Below are 16,787 nucleotides of genomic sequence, written 5' to 3'. Positions count from 1 at the left end.
AGGGCTAGCGCCTTGTGATGACGCAAGGCTATTGCAGAATTTCACCTCTCCCAAGACCTCAATTCTTGTTGCACAGATAGATCTTGAACTTGAAGGCTCCGGCTCTCAGCCACAATATCAACCTGAGAAAATGTGTGGCTTGTGAGCCCTGTAAGCGGGCAAAGTTTGAAGCCCATTTGCGCTCTTCTCTCTCTCTCTCTCTCTCTCTCTCTCTCTCTCTCTCTCTCTCTCAGGACCAACATTCTCTGTGTAGGGGAAACCTTTGCTGAGCAGAAAGCCGCACCTCTGACTTCAGTCATTAAGACTGACTGAGGAGGGATGGTATCGTTTAGAAGGCTGTAGGGAAGCCACCCTAAAGGTTCCTAGGTATTAGTTTTTGGAGAGTGTCTTAGTCAGGGTTTCTACTCCTGCACAAAACATCACAACCAAGAAGCCAGTTGGGGAGGAAAGGGTTTATTCAGCTTACACTTCCACATTGCTGTTCATCACCCAAGGAAGTCAGGACAGGGACTCACACAGGGTAAGGACCTGGAGGCAGGAGCTGATGCAGAGGCCATGGAGGGATGTTACTTACTGGCTTGCTTTCCCTGGCTTGCTCAGCTTGCTTTATTATAGAACCCAGGACTACCAGCCCAGGGATGGCACCATCCACCATGGGCCGTCCCCCCTTTGATCTTTCCTGTGTCTGCTCCAGCAAAACATCCTTTTACCTGTGTAGCCCAGCAAAACCTCATTTGCCATAACTGACTTTCCAAAGAAGCTAGAAGTTTCCATGTCAGTGACTCTCCCAGGCACACCCTCAGTGGCCTCCTTCCTCTAGCTACTCCTATCTCCTAATGTCTCAACAGCATTCCAAAACAGCACCCCTGGTCAGCAACGTTTAACACAGGAGCCCCGTCTAGAGAAGGGGCCTGAGAACTCATTTCTAACCATGCAATGTTTCTTTTGGAAGATTACAGAGATGATAACCATTGTGCAAACATACTCAGCCTTGAGCAACTCTACAATCGAAGGAATCGATATTCTGGGGATAAAGTTCAAAAACATCTATCAGGGCATTAAGAAGAACCAATATGACATCCTGGATCCACGGAGAACAGAATTTGACACAGACTTCACAGAGTTTATGGGGAAAATCAATATTTTAGAGGTCAGTAGCTACACAAGCTTGCATGCATATAGATGGGAGCATCGTGGATGGTTCTTCTTGGCGCTGCTATTACAAAAATCCATGCAGAGTGATGCTTCTGTATTGATCTTTCTAAAAAAAGGTTTTATTTCATTTTGTTTGTTGTTTTGTCTGCATGTATGTGTGTGTACCATGTGCATATGCCTGGTTCCTCAGAAGCCAGAAGAGGGTATCAGATGTCCTGGAACTGGAGTTACAGTTGTGAGCCACCACGTGGGTGCTGGGAATGGAACGTAGGTCCTCTGCAGGAGCAGCCAGGGCTCTTAACTGCTGAACCATCTCTCCAGCCACATGTATTTACCATTTATTTTATTCCTGTTCCAAGTTGCTTTAAGAAATTTGTAGGGTGAATAATTTTTTAAAAGCAACTTATAAAACATTTTCTACCTGTGTGTGTGTGTGCACGTGTGCACATGGATGCGTATGGTCATGTGTTTAGTTGTGTGTGTGTGGGGGGGGTATTTATGTGCAAGGTGGCAAGGCCAGGGGACAATCTCAGGTGTCTTCTACCTTTTATCTGGGTTAATGCCTGTCATTGGCCTGGAACTTAATCACAAATTTCCAGTGATCAATCTTGTGTCATTGCTGAAATTGTAGCCACACATTACCTTTTTTTTTTCTTTTTATGACGATTCTGGGGACCTGTTTTAGTTAGGGTTTCAATTGCTGTGAAAGGACACCATGGCCACAGCTACTCCTTTAAAAGAAAACATTTAACTGGGGCTAGGTTACAGGTTCAGAGGTTTAGTTCATTATCATCATGGTGGGAAGCATGGCAGTATCCAGGCAGGCATGGTGCTGGAGAGGAGCTGAGAGTTCGACATCTAGATCCACAGGCAGCAAGAAGAGACCCTGATACTGGGCCTGGCTTGAGCTTCTAAAACCTCAGTGTCCATCCTCAGTGATACACTTCCTCCAACAAGCCCACACCTACTCCAACAAGCCCACACCTACTCAAACAAGACTACATCTACTTGAATAAGGCCACACCCACTCAAACATGGCCACACCTACTATAAGGCCACATCCCTCAAACAAGACCACACCTACTACAACCAGGTCAGTTCTCCACTCATTTCATTCCCTATGAGTCTGTAGGGGCCCTTTTCATGCCAACGATGGGATCTGAACTCATGTCTTCATGCTTGCAACCTATGTGCTTTACTGACCTTTTTTTCTGGCCTCTAATCTTTTTTTTTAATGAAAAAAATGAGTGTATCCAGTAAAAGGCATGCATGAATAAGCACACGTCCAGAGCTCTTTTATACATTGTTGTATTAAATATTAACACTATTCATATTCATGTTGTCCCACCGCCACCTGGCGACATACTCTAGCTGGGTCACTCCCAGACATGCGCATTGCTAACGCCTCCCCTCCTATTCTATGAATTAGTGCTTACTAACATTCTACCTTTGTTGCTCCAGACCAGCGGGGGGGAGGGGTCCCTGGGCCGCTCTTCCCCGACTCCTCCATGGCTGTATGCTTTTTCTCCTGCAGCTCTCAAGCCTGATCCTCCTGCCTCCCCAGCATGGCGATTCTTCTTCTTCCCTGGGTTCCCTTGACAGAAAATCTAAAGTCCCGCCTCTGTCTCCTTGCCCTACCATTGGCCGCTGGCAACTTTATTTACCAATTAGAGCCAGATGGGGGCAGGGACCCAAGGTGTCTTACCTGCAGACATGTGAATTCCCATGTGATTTGAGAGCTCAATTAACATCAGTAATAAACCAGATCCATAACATTTTACCCTTTTGTTTTTGTTTTTGTTTTTGTTTTTGAGACAGGGTTTCTCTGTATAGTCCTGGCTGTCCTGGAACTCACTTTGTAGACCAGGCTGGCCTCAAACTCAGAAATCTACCTGCCTCTGCCTCCCAAGTGCTGGGATTAAAGACGTGCGCCACCACGCCCAGCTACATTTTACCCTTTTTAATCCATTTAAAAATGGCCTTTTCTCTCAGATATACATTGAACATAGAAATAGCAGTTGTGTAAACTATAACGTATGATATATACTAATAACATCCAGTCTATCAATTTTGTCAACCTAGGTACATTACTTTAACATTTATCCTAACTTAAAGAGCTTACAATTTTATATCTGAATTATGTTTTGATTTTAACTTGTATGACCATCTGAAAACCATCCTTTTCGATCATCTTCCAGTTTAACGCTAAACAACTTAAGTTTGCTTATGAGACTATGACTAGGCTTTAACCCCGCCAGGGATCTGAAAACAAATGAAAAGCACAGAAACATAGCTTCCAAAAGTTAAATACATTGTAGAGACAGCCCCCCCTCCCCATTCTTCACAATGTAGGAGCGCTTGTCCTTTGCCTTCTGGCCCAGAGCCATCTAACAGACCTTAAGTGAAGCAGGATTACTATGAAGGAATAGCTTTCTCTGTCTTAGCAGAGCTAAGCTGTTGACTCTTTCGTATCATGTGCCTTTCTTGGACAGTATAGTTTAATGAAAAATGAGTACCCAGTAGAAGACATGCATGAATAGCCATACACCCAAAGGGTCTTTCTACATGGGTGTAAAGTGCCTTTGCCTGCTGAGCTTTCCCCCTGGCCTGCTTTTCCCAATTTTTGGAACTCTGTTTCTTGCCATGAAGAATGAAAGAAAAAATAAGACATATGTGTAAATATTGCTTTTAAAATCTTTAAGGTGTATATTACATGTAATCTTGGCAATATCAATACGCCAGCACCACTAAGGTATCACCACTCCTACAATCATACTGTCTGCTTTTGGAACAGGTTTCCTTCAATTTAAAAAATATATATACTTATTTTTCTTTTATGTATGTGTTTGCCTCTGTGTGTGTGTGTGTGTGTGTGTGTGTGTGTGTGTGCACATCGTGCATGCAGTTCCAGCAGAGGCCAGAAGAGGGCACTGCATCCCCTGGAACTGGAGTTAACAGAAGGTTGAGAGCTGCCTTGTAGGTGCTAGAAATTGAACCCAGGTCCTCCGTAAGAGCAGCCAGTGCTCTTGACTGTTGAATCCTCTCTTAAGTTTTATCCTTTGTCTGTCTTTTGGACTGTTTTGTTGTTGCTGTTGTTTTGTGTGTGTTACTAGGTCCCACATGTGCTAGGCAAGTACTCTTAGCACTGAACTGCATTCCTCATCCTTTTCATTTTGACATGGGGTCTCATTAAGTTGCCTAGGCTGGCCTTGAACTCCCTCTATGGACAAGACAGTCTTTGAACTAGCGATCTTTCTACATTAGCCTACAGAGCAACTGAGATCACAGGCCCACATCATCAGGTCTGAGAAGTTAACTTACTTTTCATTTCCCTTCCACTTTTGAAAATTATGTTCTGATATTAAGATATATTCCCGTTATTACTGTTCATTTTGGCTAGTTGGGCTGGATGGAATTTACTCCCGAAATAAATTGGGAATTAAATATTCATGGCAACAGGAATTAAAAATTTTGCTCTCTGAAAACTTTATGATTTATTAATGATGATTATATATTATGAAAGAAGTAAATTTTAGCTTCCAATAAAGTTGGTGGCCATATGATTTTTCTTTCCCTTTCTTTCTTTCTTTTTCTTTCTTTCTTTCTTTTCTTTTTCTTTTCTTTTTTTTTTTTTTTTTTGACTGGTGATTTGTTCCAACTAGGCAGGCAGTGTGCCACTGAGCTACATCCCAGCTCTTCAGTTTTTTGAGAGACAGGGTCTCTGTACAAAGCTCAGGCTGGCCTCAGATTTTTCTAGTTTCCCTGCCTCTATCTCCTGAGTGCTAGGGTTATAGGTGTGTCCTGTCAAACCCAGCTCCTATAAGCCTTTTGATAGCTATTGCTAGATACCTTGACTGTGCTGTCAGTATTTTGACTTTCCTTCTGTTTACAGTGTCTGACTAACCCATGGTTGTGATCCATTGGACCACCAATACCGATACAGTCCATGTGGTAAAAAGAATCAGCAAAGAGCAATTTCAGTTCCATATTTCAGGGCCAAGAGCTTGAAGCTCATTGCCAGGGTTGGTCGGAATCTTGGGAGGAACATTTTCTGTCTCCCGTTCCTACTGAGCCCCAGCAACAAGATTTCCCAGGGCAGTAGAGTGGGCAGCTCATATCTTCTGTTTGTAATGTCAATACACTGTCCCAGCAACACGGTTAGAAATTAGCATCCCAAAGAAGAGCACTTAGCAAGGGAACCTTTCCCCTTCCATTCATTCTCTCAATTAGAACATCCAATCAGGAGCTGCTCATGGAAACCACCCAAGGGACTCATGTCTTCCTAACAGCTGCATGAATGGATGAAAAAGAAGCTGAAATTCATTTTGAAATTATATAGTTTTTAGTCCAGTCTATTCAGAATATTATAATTTTCACATGTTATTAATTTCTAAGCCATAAAATAAGTATTTTATATAACCTCCGTGGGTTTGTAGGCAGGGAGGGGGGCGGGTATGAAGTTGTTAAGATGTTGTGTGTATTTTAAACTCACCTATGTCTCACTTCTAAGGGGTGATGCTTCATTCAGCAGCCACATGGCTTGTGGCCACCACAGCAGACTAGGCCACAGGCATCACTAGGCGCTCAGGTGGTAGATATGAAACAAAACTAGACTCCTTCACGTAAACATAACTTGAATGTTAATGTTCTATTTTAGATTCAAATCCAGGCGTTTATGAACAGTACCTTTGGGAAGATCTTGTCCTCCCAGCAGGCTCTGCAGTTGCTTCAGAGGTATTTACTACAGGGGCTGAAGGAGGGGAGGGTGGGTTCTTCTGAAAGCACAGTCTAGGTAGCTTGGGTGGTAAAGTTCTTGCATTGCAATGGGAAGGACCTGAGTTCAATTTCTAGAGCCTATGTAAAAAGAGGAGGAAGAGGAGAAGGAGGAGGAAGAGGAGGAGGGGAAAGAGGAAGAGGATGAAAAAGAGGAAGAGGAAGAGGAGAGAAGGAGGAAGAGGAGGGGGAGGAAGAAGAAGAGGAGGAAGAGGAAGATAGGAAGAGGAAGAGAAGGAAGAAGAAGAAGAGGAAGAAGGAAGAGGAGAAGAAAGGAAAAAGGAGAAAGGAGAGAAGGAGGAGGAGGAGAAAAAGAAGAAGGAGAAGGAGGAGGAAGAAGAGGAGGAGGAGGAGGAAGGCATGTTTGTAATCCATAATTCCTGGGGAGGCAAAGACAGGAGCATCCCTAGGGTCAGTGGCCATGCAGTTTAGATGAATCAGTAAGTTCAAGGTCAGTAAGAGACCCTGTCTCAAAAAAGAAAAACAGGTGGGTGGCACCTGAGGAATGCCACCGGGGTTGCACTATGGTCTCCACATATGCATACACATGTGCACCTGCACACACATGTATCTGTACACCCCCACACTACATCCCTGCACACACAACACACACACACATACACACATACACACACACACATACACACACACACATACATACACACACACATACACACACACACATACACACACATACACACACATACACACACATACAACATACACACACATACACACATACAACATACACACACATACACACACATATACACACACACACACATACACACACACACACACACACATACACATACGCACACACAATTTGTTTTCAAGTTAGATGTTCTGGAAACCTTTCCGTCATAAACTTTAAGAGTTATTAGCATTAACATTTCATTTACCAGTAAATAGAATTGTGAAACAACATAGTTTTTCATACCATTTTAGATTTTTTTTTGAGATAGGCTCACTGTAAGCTAGGCTGGCCACAGGAAAACCTTTCATCTCGCTCCTGCTGCCTTCATTTCCCAAATGGGGAACAGGTGTGTGCTATGATGCGCCACTGAATTAAAAAATCATAACAGAAAAGACTTTCATAAGAAAGTCTCAAATGGCCGTGTCATATACTTCACTTTAATTTCATATTATTGGGGAGGGAATAGCTAACGTTTAATTTTACTTGGGGAAAGAGTTTCCAAGGAACACGACTGCATATTGTCATAGTTTACTTTAGACGTCAATTCAACACAGATCTGGAGACATCTGGGAAGAGGCAGTGTTAACTGAGGAACCGCCTCCATCAGATTGACCCATGGCCATGTCTGTGGGCATGTCTCCTAATTGCTTATTGATATAAGTAAGTTTAGCCCACGGTGGGTGCTTCCGTCCCTAGGCGATGCCTCTGGGCTGCGTGAGAAAGGGAGTTGATAGGGGATGGTGACCTGAGAGTTGGAAGCTGAAACCCTTTCCCCCGCTTAGTTTCTTTTGGTGTTATCGCAGCAAGAGAAGCAAACTAGGACAGATGTAGTGGTATAGACGGAAAAATGGTCGTCACAGTCAAGCAAGTAATGTCCTCCGCCTCACTAAGCTGTCTCACAGACATTCTCGGCAAGACCACTTAAAATCTCCTCTCCTTCATTCTTCTTTATCCTCTATTCCCCATGAGGACTGGAAGTCTAGGTGCTAGAGAGAGAAGTTGGACTAGAGGTTGTGTGTGTGTGCGCGCATGTGCACATATGAGAGAGAGAGACAGAGATAGAGACAAACAGACAGGCAGGCAGACAGACAGACAGGGACACACATATGCACACACAGAGACAGATGGATAAAAACAAGACCCATGCCAGAGTTCCCTTTTGGAATTCTTCCCTGGGAATCAGTGTATCTGGCTATCTGGTGGCTTTGCCACACTTCCATATTTCCTGTGATAGTGATCGTCTCTCAAAAGACTACCAGGAGATTCACAGCAGGAACGAAATGATTTTGACAAGTGACGACTCAGGTAGCAGGGAAGTGGCACCTCCCTTCCCCCCCCATCTATCTCCCATTGCCCTCTTTGCCTAAAATATGCTATTGATCACTTCCTTCTATTATCAGAAGAGTCTGGTCCTAGTACTTCCCAGGCATCGTCTAGTCCCTGAGTAGATGTGGTAGTAACTGACAGGCTATTTTACAATATCTGCTTTTCAATGTGCAAACTGCAGGGTCCAGGAAAGCCGAGGGTGCACCTGCCTTGTCTGTTGTTACGTACAATTCACGAAGCCCAGAATAAACATTTATCAAATGCATGAGTGAATATTTAGTGCTCTGGCATGTCTGCAGTGTTTCTCATTTCCCAGTTTCGCTTCCTTTTAGGTTTCAGAAGCTGAACATTCCCTGCCTTCAACTGGAAATCAATCACACAATTGAACGGATTCTTCAGTGCTATGTGGCTGAACTTGAAGCTACCAAGAAGGTAAGTATCCTGCATGGACACAGAAGAACACATTCGTGTAAAGAGGGAGGCTTTGAAAACCTTCGCCGCTGTCATCAAATGCCTGGGTCTTCAGAGGTTTCCTCTCAGAATGAAGGCTCTTGGAGAATGCCCTCTGAGTCTGAGGGTCCCTGGACTGCCAGATCCACATCTGTTTACTGTTAAGAACTGTGCTGTGGGGTTGGAGAGATGGCTCAGCGGTTAGGAGCACTGACTACTTTTCTGAAGGTCCTGAGTTCAAATCCTAACAACCACATGGTGGCTCACAACCATCTGTAATGGGATCTGATGCCCTCTTCTGGTGTGTCTGAAGACAGCTACAGTGTACTTACATTAAATAAATAAATAAATAAATAAATAAATAAAAGAACTGTGCTTTGGACACAGTCTTCCCACATTTTCAAAGCAGAGCTGGTTGGGTTAGTGTTTTTGCCATAGACCTGCAGGTGCAGGAGGGTACCAGATACAGTGTAGCTACAGGTTTCCCCCAAGGACTACCTCCTTAAAGTGTGAGATGAGGATGGAAAAGAAAACATGCTTGGCAGTTCCTCTGCATCCTGACCATAGAAATGCCTGATGGAGAGAATTTACTGGGGGGAAAGATTTATGTTGCCTTTGAGTTTCAGCCTGTGGTAGTGGAGTAGCTCAGTGCCTGGTAGCAGGGGTGTAAACCCAAGGCTATTCCCATGACAGACAGACAGTCCACATCAGGGAGTGGGTCTAACTTCCAGAGGCCCCGTCCCTTCTCAATGGATTTCCACCTCCTAACGATGCCACAATTTTCCCAACTAGCACAACCAGCTAGGGGTGGGCAGATATTTAAAATAAGACATCGGGGGTGGGGGGTGGGGAGAGGTGCTGGGAGGATGGCCCTGTCAGTAAAGAGCTCGCTGTGCAAACGTGAGGACCTGAGCATAGATCCCAGCACTCAGCTAAGGCAGGTGCAGCAGCATGGGCCTGCGCTTTGCATGTTGCACAGGTGGAGGGAGACAGGTGGCTCCTGGGGGCTTGCTGGCAGCCAGCCTAGCCCAGGCAGGAAGCTCCATGCGCAGTGGGCAACTCTGTCCCCAAAAACAAAGTCAAAGGGACAGAAGATGCCAGCATTGACCTCTGGCATCCATACAGCCATGCATACTTGATTGCACATGTGCATGTACGTACATGCACGCACGCGAGCGCACACACACATACACACACACACACACACACACACACACACACACGCACGCACCTCTAGAAGGTTGTGGGGCATATCCGATTCAAAGCATAACATGTAATAGGAAACGAAGGCAAATAGAGTAAGCGCCATCTATTGTGGACATGATTGTTTCTGAGCCCCAGATTATTGGTTCTGAATATAATTTGCATTTTCATTGACTCTCTCTCATGCATTCGACCTTGAATCACGGTACAACCACCTATTCAAATACAGTTGTAAATTTCTTCACATTCTCCACTGTGTGGGACGCAAATATTAACACCATATTTTTTTAATTACAGCTCTATCATTCTCAGAAAGATGACCCCCCTCTCGCTCGCAACATGCCCCCCATAGCAGGGAAAATTCTCTGGGTGAGGCAGCTGTACCGCCGGATAAACGAACCCATCAACTATTTCTTTGTAAGCCAATCATACGATTTATACACGGATCGTGGTGGTGTGGGAACGAAATTACATTACAAATGCATCCTGTCCTACAATATTGATGCCAACGAAGTAGTCAGAACCAATGCTTTTACCAAGAGAGAAAAAAAGCAAACTTAAAAAAAAAAAATGCCAGAGAGAGGGGCTAAGACAATCCTTTCATGTTTAGTGGACCAAGCTGTTCAATTACAGCTGGCAAATCTTACGTCTTTTAATAACAGAAGGCACTTTATAAGGGCTCTTAAAAACGATTGTTTAGAAAACACAGCGTGAGCTTATGTCCCGACCCTTTATTTGCGTGGGTGGATGGATAGGTGCTGGTGCATATTTAATGAAAGCCGAGAAGGGGTGCGCCTGCATTCCTCTTTGAAGAACTGAGCCCTAGGCATGGCATCGTGGCATACATATGCAGTATGAGTTGATTAGGCTACTGAAGAGTGAGGTCCTTGTAACTCTGCCAGCCTTCTGGAAAGGTCCCTTTGTCTTTTCTTTGTTTTCCCTGTTGTTTTTATTTGAGAAAGAGACAGAGTATCAGAATAGAGTCTGCTTTGTGTGGTATTGTATTTCATGCCCCAAGAGAGAACAAAATAACCCATAGAATCTCAGCCTCGGAGTAATTTTCTTACGGGGCACTAGGAAATGTAAAGATTCAGCCCTGCTGCTGTTGCCTGCTTCATTATTCTGCTCATTTACAAACATTTCAACTGGCCATGGAAGAGAGCTGGCTCAGCAGCTGAGAGTGCATACTGCTTTTGCAAAGGACCCAAGTTCAGATCCCAGCACCCATGTGGGGTGGTTTATGATCACCTGTAATTCCAGCTTCAGGATATCTGACGCCCCCTACTGGTCTCTGCGTGCGCCTGCGCTCCTGTGTGCACACCCGATCTCCTTAGTAAAAAAAAAATAAAATAATCTTCAAGGACATTTAAAAACTCTAGCTTTAGGCAAGAGGCTAACCATAGTGGTGGATCCAGCCTGGCATTTGTAAATCCTTTCAACATTAACAAAAAGAAATCATTTTTGATTTACCCTCCCTTCCCCAGTTCCATCTCCACTGCTGTGTAGTATTAAGGAATTTGTTCTAATAACTGTTTAAGGAAAGTCAGCCAGCTGTCCCTGGTCCAGGTAAATGGGGCAGAGGGGAGGAACTGGAGACGAGAGGCTCTGCTTCCCGTGGCTGGTTGTGGGGCCAACAGAACTCTGATTTAACCTTTTCTTCTCTTTCCCCTGGACTATCCGAATCTTCCTGTCTCCGGCTTCTCTGGCCCTTTACTCTAAGGCAGATTCTAAATGGCTACCATGTCTATTTGGCGTCAGTATAAGTTGTTTGTGGATTAAAGTCTGCAGTGTCTGAAAATAAAACTTTCTCTTTCCTCCCTCTCTCCCCCCCAAAAAAACCCAAATCCAGAAAAACTCAGACATTTTATCAAGCACAGAAGGCAAAGCTGTCATCCGTCAGTATAATAGGATCTCATACGTGCTGGTGGAGTTTGAGGTGGTTTACCACACAGCCTGGGTCAAGGAGGTTTCCCAGCTTCAGTATGGTACGTATCAGGCTCGCAAGTGGGGCTCAGTTTCCAACAAATGCACGGTTCTGATGACATTTGGCCTCCTTCTTACATATGACCAGGCTGCATGGTTAAAGCTTAGATGTGGGGCTGGGAGGATGGATCAGTTGTGAATGCCTGAGTTTATTCTATAGAACCAACGTGGACAAACCAGGGTGGGTGCCATACAGAGCCCAGGACTAGAGGGGAAGGGGTGAAAGGACTGGGGCTCCCTGCAAGGAGGAAAGTCTAATTGTTTCAGTCCATAGTCACGAGATCAGGCAGTCTTGATAGTTTGTATCAAGTTTTATGAACTGATCTCTGCCTTGTGAGAACACCATTTGACACTAGTCAGTACGATGGACACATAGCAGCGGGTTAATGCCTAGGAGAAGTGCTCCCTAGCAAAGCTAACAGCTTAACTTTGGAGTCTTCCATGCTAGCCCAGGCTATGGGAAACGAATTGCTCTGGGTGGTTTCCGGCTTGGCTGTGCTTGACTGTGCTTGGGGTACTGGCCGGGCTTCCTTTTAAATGGACGATGCACAAGAGTTTCTCTGACAGAGACCCGCCAGGTTCTCAGATGGTCACTCTCACCTGCAGTGGCCCTTAGGTCCCATCTGTCCCTATGGAGCTGTCTTAAGCGTTTGACTCTTTTGTTCTGCCCTGCAAATTCAGCACAGTTAGATTTTGCTAAATGAGTGTTTGGAATTATTCTGGGCTTCATCTGAATGGACATGTGATTTCTAGTTCATTTCTGAAAGGTCCCCCTAATATGTTGAATAAAATTCTTAGCTGAGGTTCTCAGGAAAAACTGACCCCATTAAGAACTTCGTGAAGGGCCAGTTGTGGTGGCTCATCCTTGAATCCCGGCATTTGGGAGACAGGGGTAGGGGGATCTCTGTGAATTCAGGCCAGCCAGCCAGGGTTACATAGTGAGATGCAGGTTAGACAGTGAGACCCTGTCTTAAAAAAACAAAAAACAAAACCATCTTGGGCTGGCAAGATGGTGTAGTCAGTGTAAAGGAGCTTGCCGCACAAGCCTGGAGACCTTAGTTCAAGCCTGGAGACCTCAGTTCAATCCCTGGCACTCACTTAAATGTGAAAGGAGAAAATCGACTCCCCAGATTGTCCTCTGCTGTCCACGTGGGTGTGCTCTGACACATCCTCCCAATAATAGATTTAAAAAGGAACCAACTCTCCAAGACGAATTTTATCCAGTGAGTAAACATCAGCCAACTTCAAATGGATTCAGGGAGCACCTTATTTTCCTAAAATGTGTTGCTGTGACATTCTGCCAAGCCACACGAGACTTGGCAGAGTCTGTGATTATAATGAAATTCTTGTGATAATAAAGTTTGTTGAAATAAGATAAAATTTGAGTAAATACATATGAGCCTTAGAAGTAATGTTTTTTTTTTCCTATTATGCTTCTAGTAGTAATTCCTGTTACACTCATAAATAGTCTGAAGAGGCTGGAGAGATGGCCCAGTGGGTAAGAGCACTGGCTGATCTTATAGAGAACCCAGGTTCAATTACCAGCAACCACATGGTGGCTTATAACCATCTGTAACTCCAGTTTCAGGGTATCCAACGCCCTCTTCTGGCCTTTGTGGGCACTGCACACACATGTTGCACAGACATACATGTGGCTAAAATACTACACACACACACACACACACACACACACACACAGAGTGATCTAAGGTTCCAGCAAGAATCTTTTGAGGCTGTGCATTTCAATTCATAATAAAAACATCTATTTCCATCTTAAAACTATTTATTTATTTATTTATGTGTACATATATCCTTCTGCATTTACATGTGACACAGCATACATGTGGAGGTCAGGGGACAACGTCTGGATAACTTGATTTCTACCATGGGGGTCTCAGGAATCAAACTCAGGTGTTGAGGCTTGGTTAGGTCTGAAATGTCAGTCTTAAAAATGCTTATGTGTATGTATGATGTTCTCATGATATGTAGTATGAAAAACAAAACAAATCAAAATCCTGCCAAACACCTCTGTATTCTGAGAGGCCAGGGCTCAGCATTACTTAGTAGGTCTAGCAGCAGGTGGCCGTGCATACGTGTGACCTTAGCATTAGGGAGCTTGAGGCAGGAGGTCAGAAGTTCAGAGTCATCCTCTGCTATATAGTGAGTGGAAGGCCAGGTTGGACTAGATGAAATCATGTGTCGAAGACAAGAGTTTGAAGTCTAGGTAGTGCACTCTCTTTGTCAATTCTGAAGCCTTTTCTGGGGCTGTCTGATTAGCTTTAAGACAGAGCCTAGAGGTATCTGAGAGGAGAGACTCAATTGAGTGACTGACTAGACCGGATTGCCGTGTGTATGTATGTATGTGTGTGTGTGTGTGTGTGTGTGTGTTGTCTTGATTGCTTAATTGATTTAAGAGGGCTTTGCCCACTGTGGGCGGCACCATCCCTAGGCAGGTGGTCTTGAACTATATAGCAAACCTAGCTGAGTTTAAGCCGGCCTGAGTGTCAGCTAGCAAGCAGCTCCCTCCACTGTTCTTTCTGTACTTTTTGGCTATGAAGCAAGTTCTTGGGTGTGAGCTAATGTTATGTAGAACAGCAAGTAGAACCTTTAGTTCCTTGCCTGGAGTTTCCTCAGTGATCGACTGTGATCTGGAGTTGAAAGGCAAATTAATCCGTCCTCCCTCAAAACTATTTTTAGTCAGTGTATTTTGGCACTGTAACAGAAAGGAAACTAGAACAAGGGTTAAGTTATAATCCATAATAATAAGCTATAGAGGGGGCTGGAGAGATGGCTCAGTGGTTAAGAGTGCTCTTCCAGAGGACCCCGGTTCAATTCCCAACACGCACATGGTGACTCACAACTGTTTGTAACTCAGACAGATGTTCAGTCAAAATACCAACACACACAAAATACAAATAAGTAAATCATATATTTTTTTAGCTACAGGTAGACCTCTCTGCCCCATTCAAGGCATAAAGTCTGTCTTGTACCCATGAGCCTTGAAATATTGCTCCACCTTCACGTAGGGAGCTGGGAAGCAGAGGGGAGTGAGTGCCCAGTAATTGATGCCAGCACTGCTTTGTTTGCAGCTTTGCAAGCCACGCTGTTTGTGCGACATCCAGAAACGGGGAAGTTGCTGGTTAACTTTGATCCTAAGATTCTGGAAGTTGTGCGGGAAACAAAGTGCATGATAAAGATGAAGCTAGATGTTCCAGAACAAGCAAAGAAGTTGCTGAAACTCGAGAGCAAACTGAAGGCAGACAAGCTGTATCTGCAGGTGAGAGGGATGGTGGCTTCCGATGACTTCGTTTTTTCTTTTCCTGTGTGCATGTTTATGTATGTGTGCATGCATGTTTGCATGTACATGTGTGTGTATGTGCGTGTTTGTGTGTGTATATGTTGGTATGCATGTGGATGTGTGTGCATGTTGCATGTTTATATGTGTATGTGCATGTGTTCATGTATATTTGTGCATGTGTTTGCATATTTCTCTGTGTGTGCATGTTTATGTGCATATGTGCACGTGTTTGTGTGTATATTTCTGTGTATATGCATGTTTGTGTGCATGTTCATGTGAGTGTATGCACATGCATGAATGTGCATGGGTGCATATGGATATGTTGCATGCATGTGTATGCATGTGTGTGTGTGCATGTACATGTGCATGTGGGTACTGGGTACAAGTGTAGATGCTACAGATTGACACCAAGTGTCTGCCATTGCTTTTTTTTTTTTTTTTTAATGTGAGTTTTGCATGTACTCATTCCTGCACGCCAGAAGAGGGGATCAGATCCCTTTATAGATGGTCATGAGCCACGTGATAATGGGTGCTGGTATGGGTGCTGGGAATTGAACTCAGGACCTCTGGAAGAGCAGCCAGTGCTCTTAACCACTGGTCTCTCAAACTGCCCCCCACCCCCCACTTTTGAACTCAACATTCACTGACTGGGAAGACTTGTTGGTTGACCAGTAAGCTCTGGGGATTCACTGGTTTCTGCTCTCCCAGCCCTACGGTTACAGATGAGCATGGCTACAGCTTTTGTTTGTTTGTTTGTTTTTGTTTTTGTTTTTTGTTTTGGTTTTTCGAGACAGGGTTTCTCTGTATAGCCCTGGCTGTCCTTGTAGACCAGGCTAGCCTCGAACTCAGAAATCCACCTGCCTTTGCCTCCTGAGTGCTGGGATTAAAGGCGTGCGCCACCACACCCGGGCATGGCTACAGCTTTTAAAAAAACCTTTATATCATCATCATCATCATCATCATCATCATCATCATCATCGTGCATGCTGGCAATCTAAACTCAGGTCCTCATGCTTGTGTGGCAGACACTTTCTGTCTAGTCCACTTCTGATTACTTTTGAAGGAGTTTTTTTTTTTTTTTTTTGGTGCAAGAAAAATGTTTCCCAGCAGGTTGTTGTTTTCTTTGTAAAAAGGTCTGTTGAGCTGGGCAGTGGTAGTGCGTGCCTTTACTCATAGCTCTTGGGAGGGAGAGGCGGGCAGATCTCTGAGAGTTCAAGGGCAACCTGGGCTACAGAGTGAGTTCCATGGCGCATGCGTGCACGTGCGCAGGTACCCAAAGAGCAAAGGAGGAGGGAGGAGTCAGATCACTTGGAGCTGGAGTTCCGGGCGTCTGTGACTCACAGTGGTAGTTGATGTGACCATGGGTATTGGGATCAGAACTTGGGCCCTCCGTCAGAGCCCTAAACGTTTACTCTTAACCGCATCCCATCTCTGCGGCCCTCATTCTTGATAGGTTTAAAATACCAATTTGCAAACAATATAAAGATGGGAGAAGGAAAGGAGGAAGGGAATGGCAGAGCTCATTTGGACTTATGGATCCTAAGTGATTAAGCGTCAGGTTTAACAGAGCTTTAATTATAATTTTATGGAGCAAGAATATTAACTTTAATATATTTAATGCTGGGCACTAATAAAATATTAATTATGAGAGAGGGAGGGCTATAGAGCAGCACAGATGGGAAGGGTTCTCCAATAATGTGGGGTAAAATGAAGCATTTGAAATTAAGTTCACTCACGAGTAACATAAAATTAAAAAAATATGAGTCAGGTGCGATTTCATACATCTTTAATCCCAGCGTTTGAGAGACAGAGGCGGGACAATCTCTATGAGTTTGAGGCCAGCCTTGGTCTGCATAATGCACTCTAGGATTGTCAGAGCAATTAGTAAGATGGTATCTCAAA

The 16,787-nt window shown here is 44.3% G+C and overlaps 1 protein-coding gene across 1 annotated transcript in view; it reads left to right on the top strand.

Moving 5' to 3' along the window:
- The window catches only part of Dnah8 (dynein axonemal heavy chain 8), a 253,171-nt gene that overhangs the window by 34,233 nt on the left and 202,151 nt on the right, over positions 1-16,787 (top strand). Inside the window, exons 13-18 of the mRNA XM_085832623.1 lie at positions 953-1,150; positions 5,813-5,889; positions 8,284-8,383; positions 9,902-10,021; positions 11,454-11,589; positions 14,677-14,864. Of these exons, the coding sequence (XP_085688749.1) occupies positions 953-1,150; positions 5,813-5,889; positions 8,284-8,383; positions 9,902-10,021; positions 11,454-11,589; positions 14,677-14,864 (819 nt within the window). The remainder of the gene's footprint in view (positions 1-952; positions 1,151-5,812; positions 5,890-8,283; positions 8,384-9,901; positions 10,022-11,453; positions 11,590-14,676; positions 14,865-16,787) is intronic.

This window comes from Mus caroli, unplaced genomic scaffold (assembly GCF_978045245.1).
Source record: "Mus caroli unplaced genomic scaffold, Mus_caroli_1 scaffold_18, whole genome shotgun sequence".
NCBI lineage: Eukaryota > Metazoa > Chordata > Mammalia > Rodentia > Muridae > Mus > Mus caroli.
The sequence above is the reverse complement of the archived record's forward strand: the minus strand, read 5'-3'. Positions and strand labels throughout refer to the sequence as shown.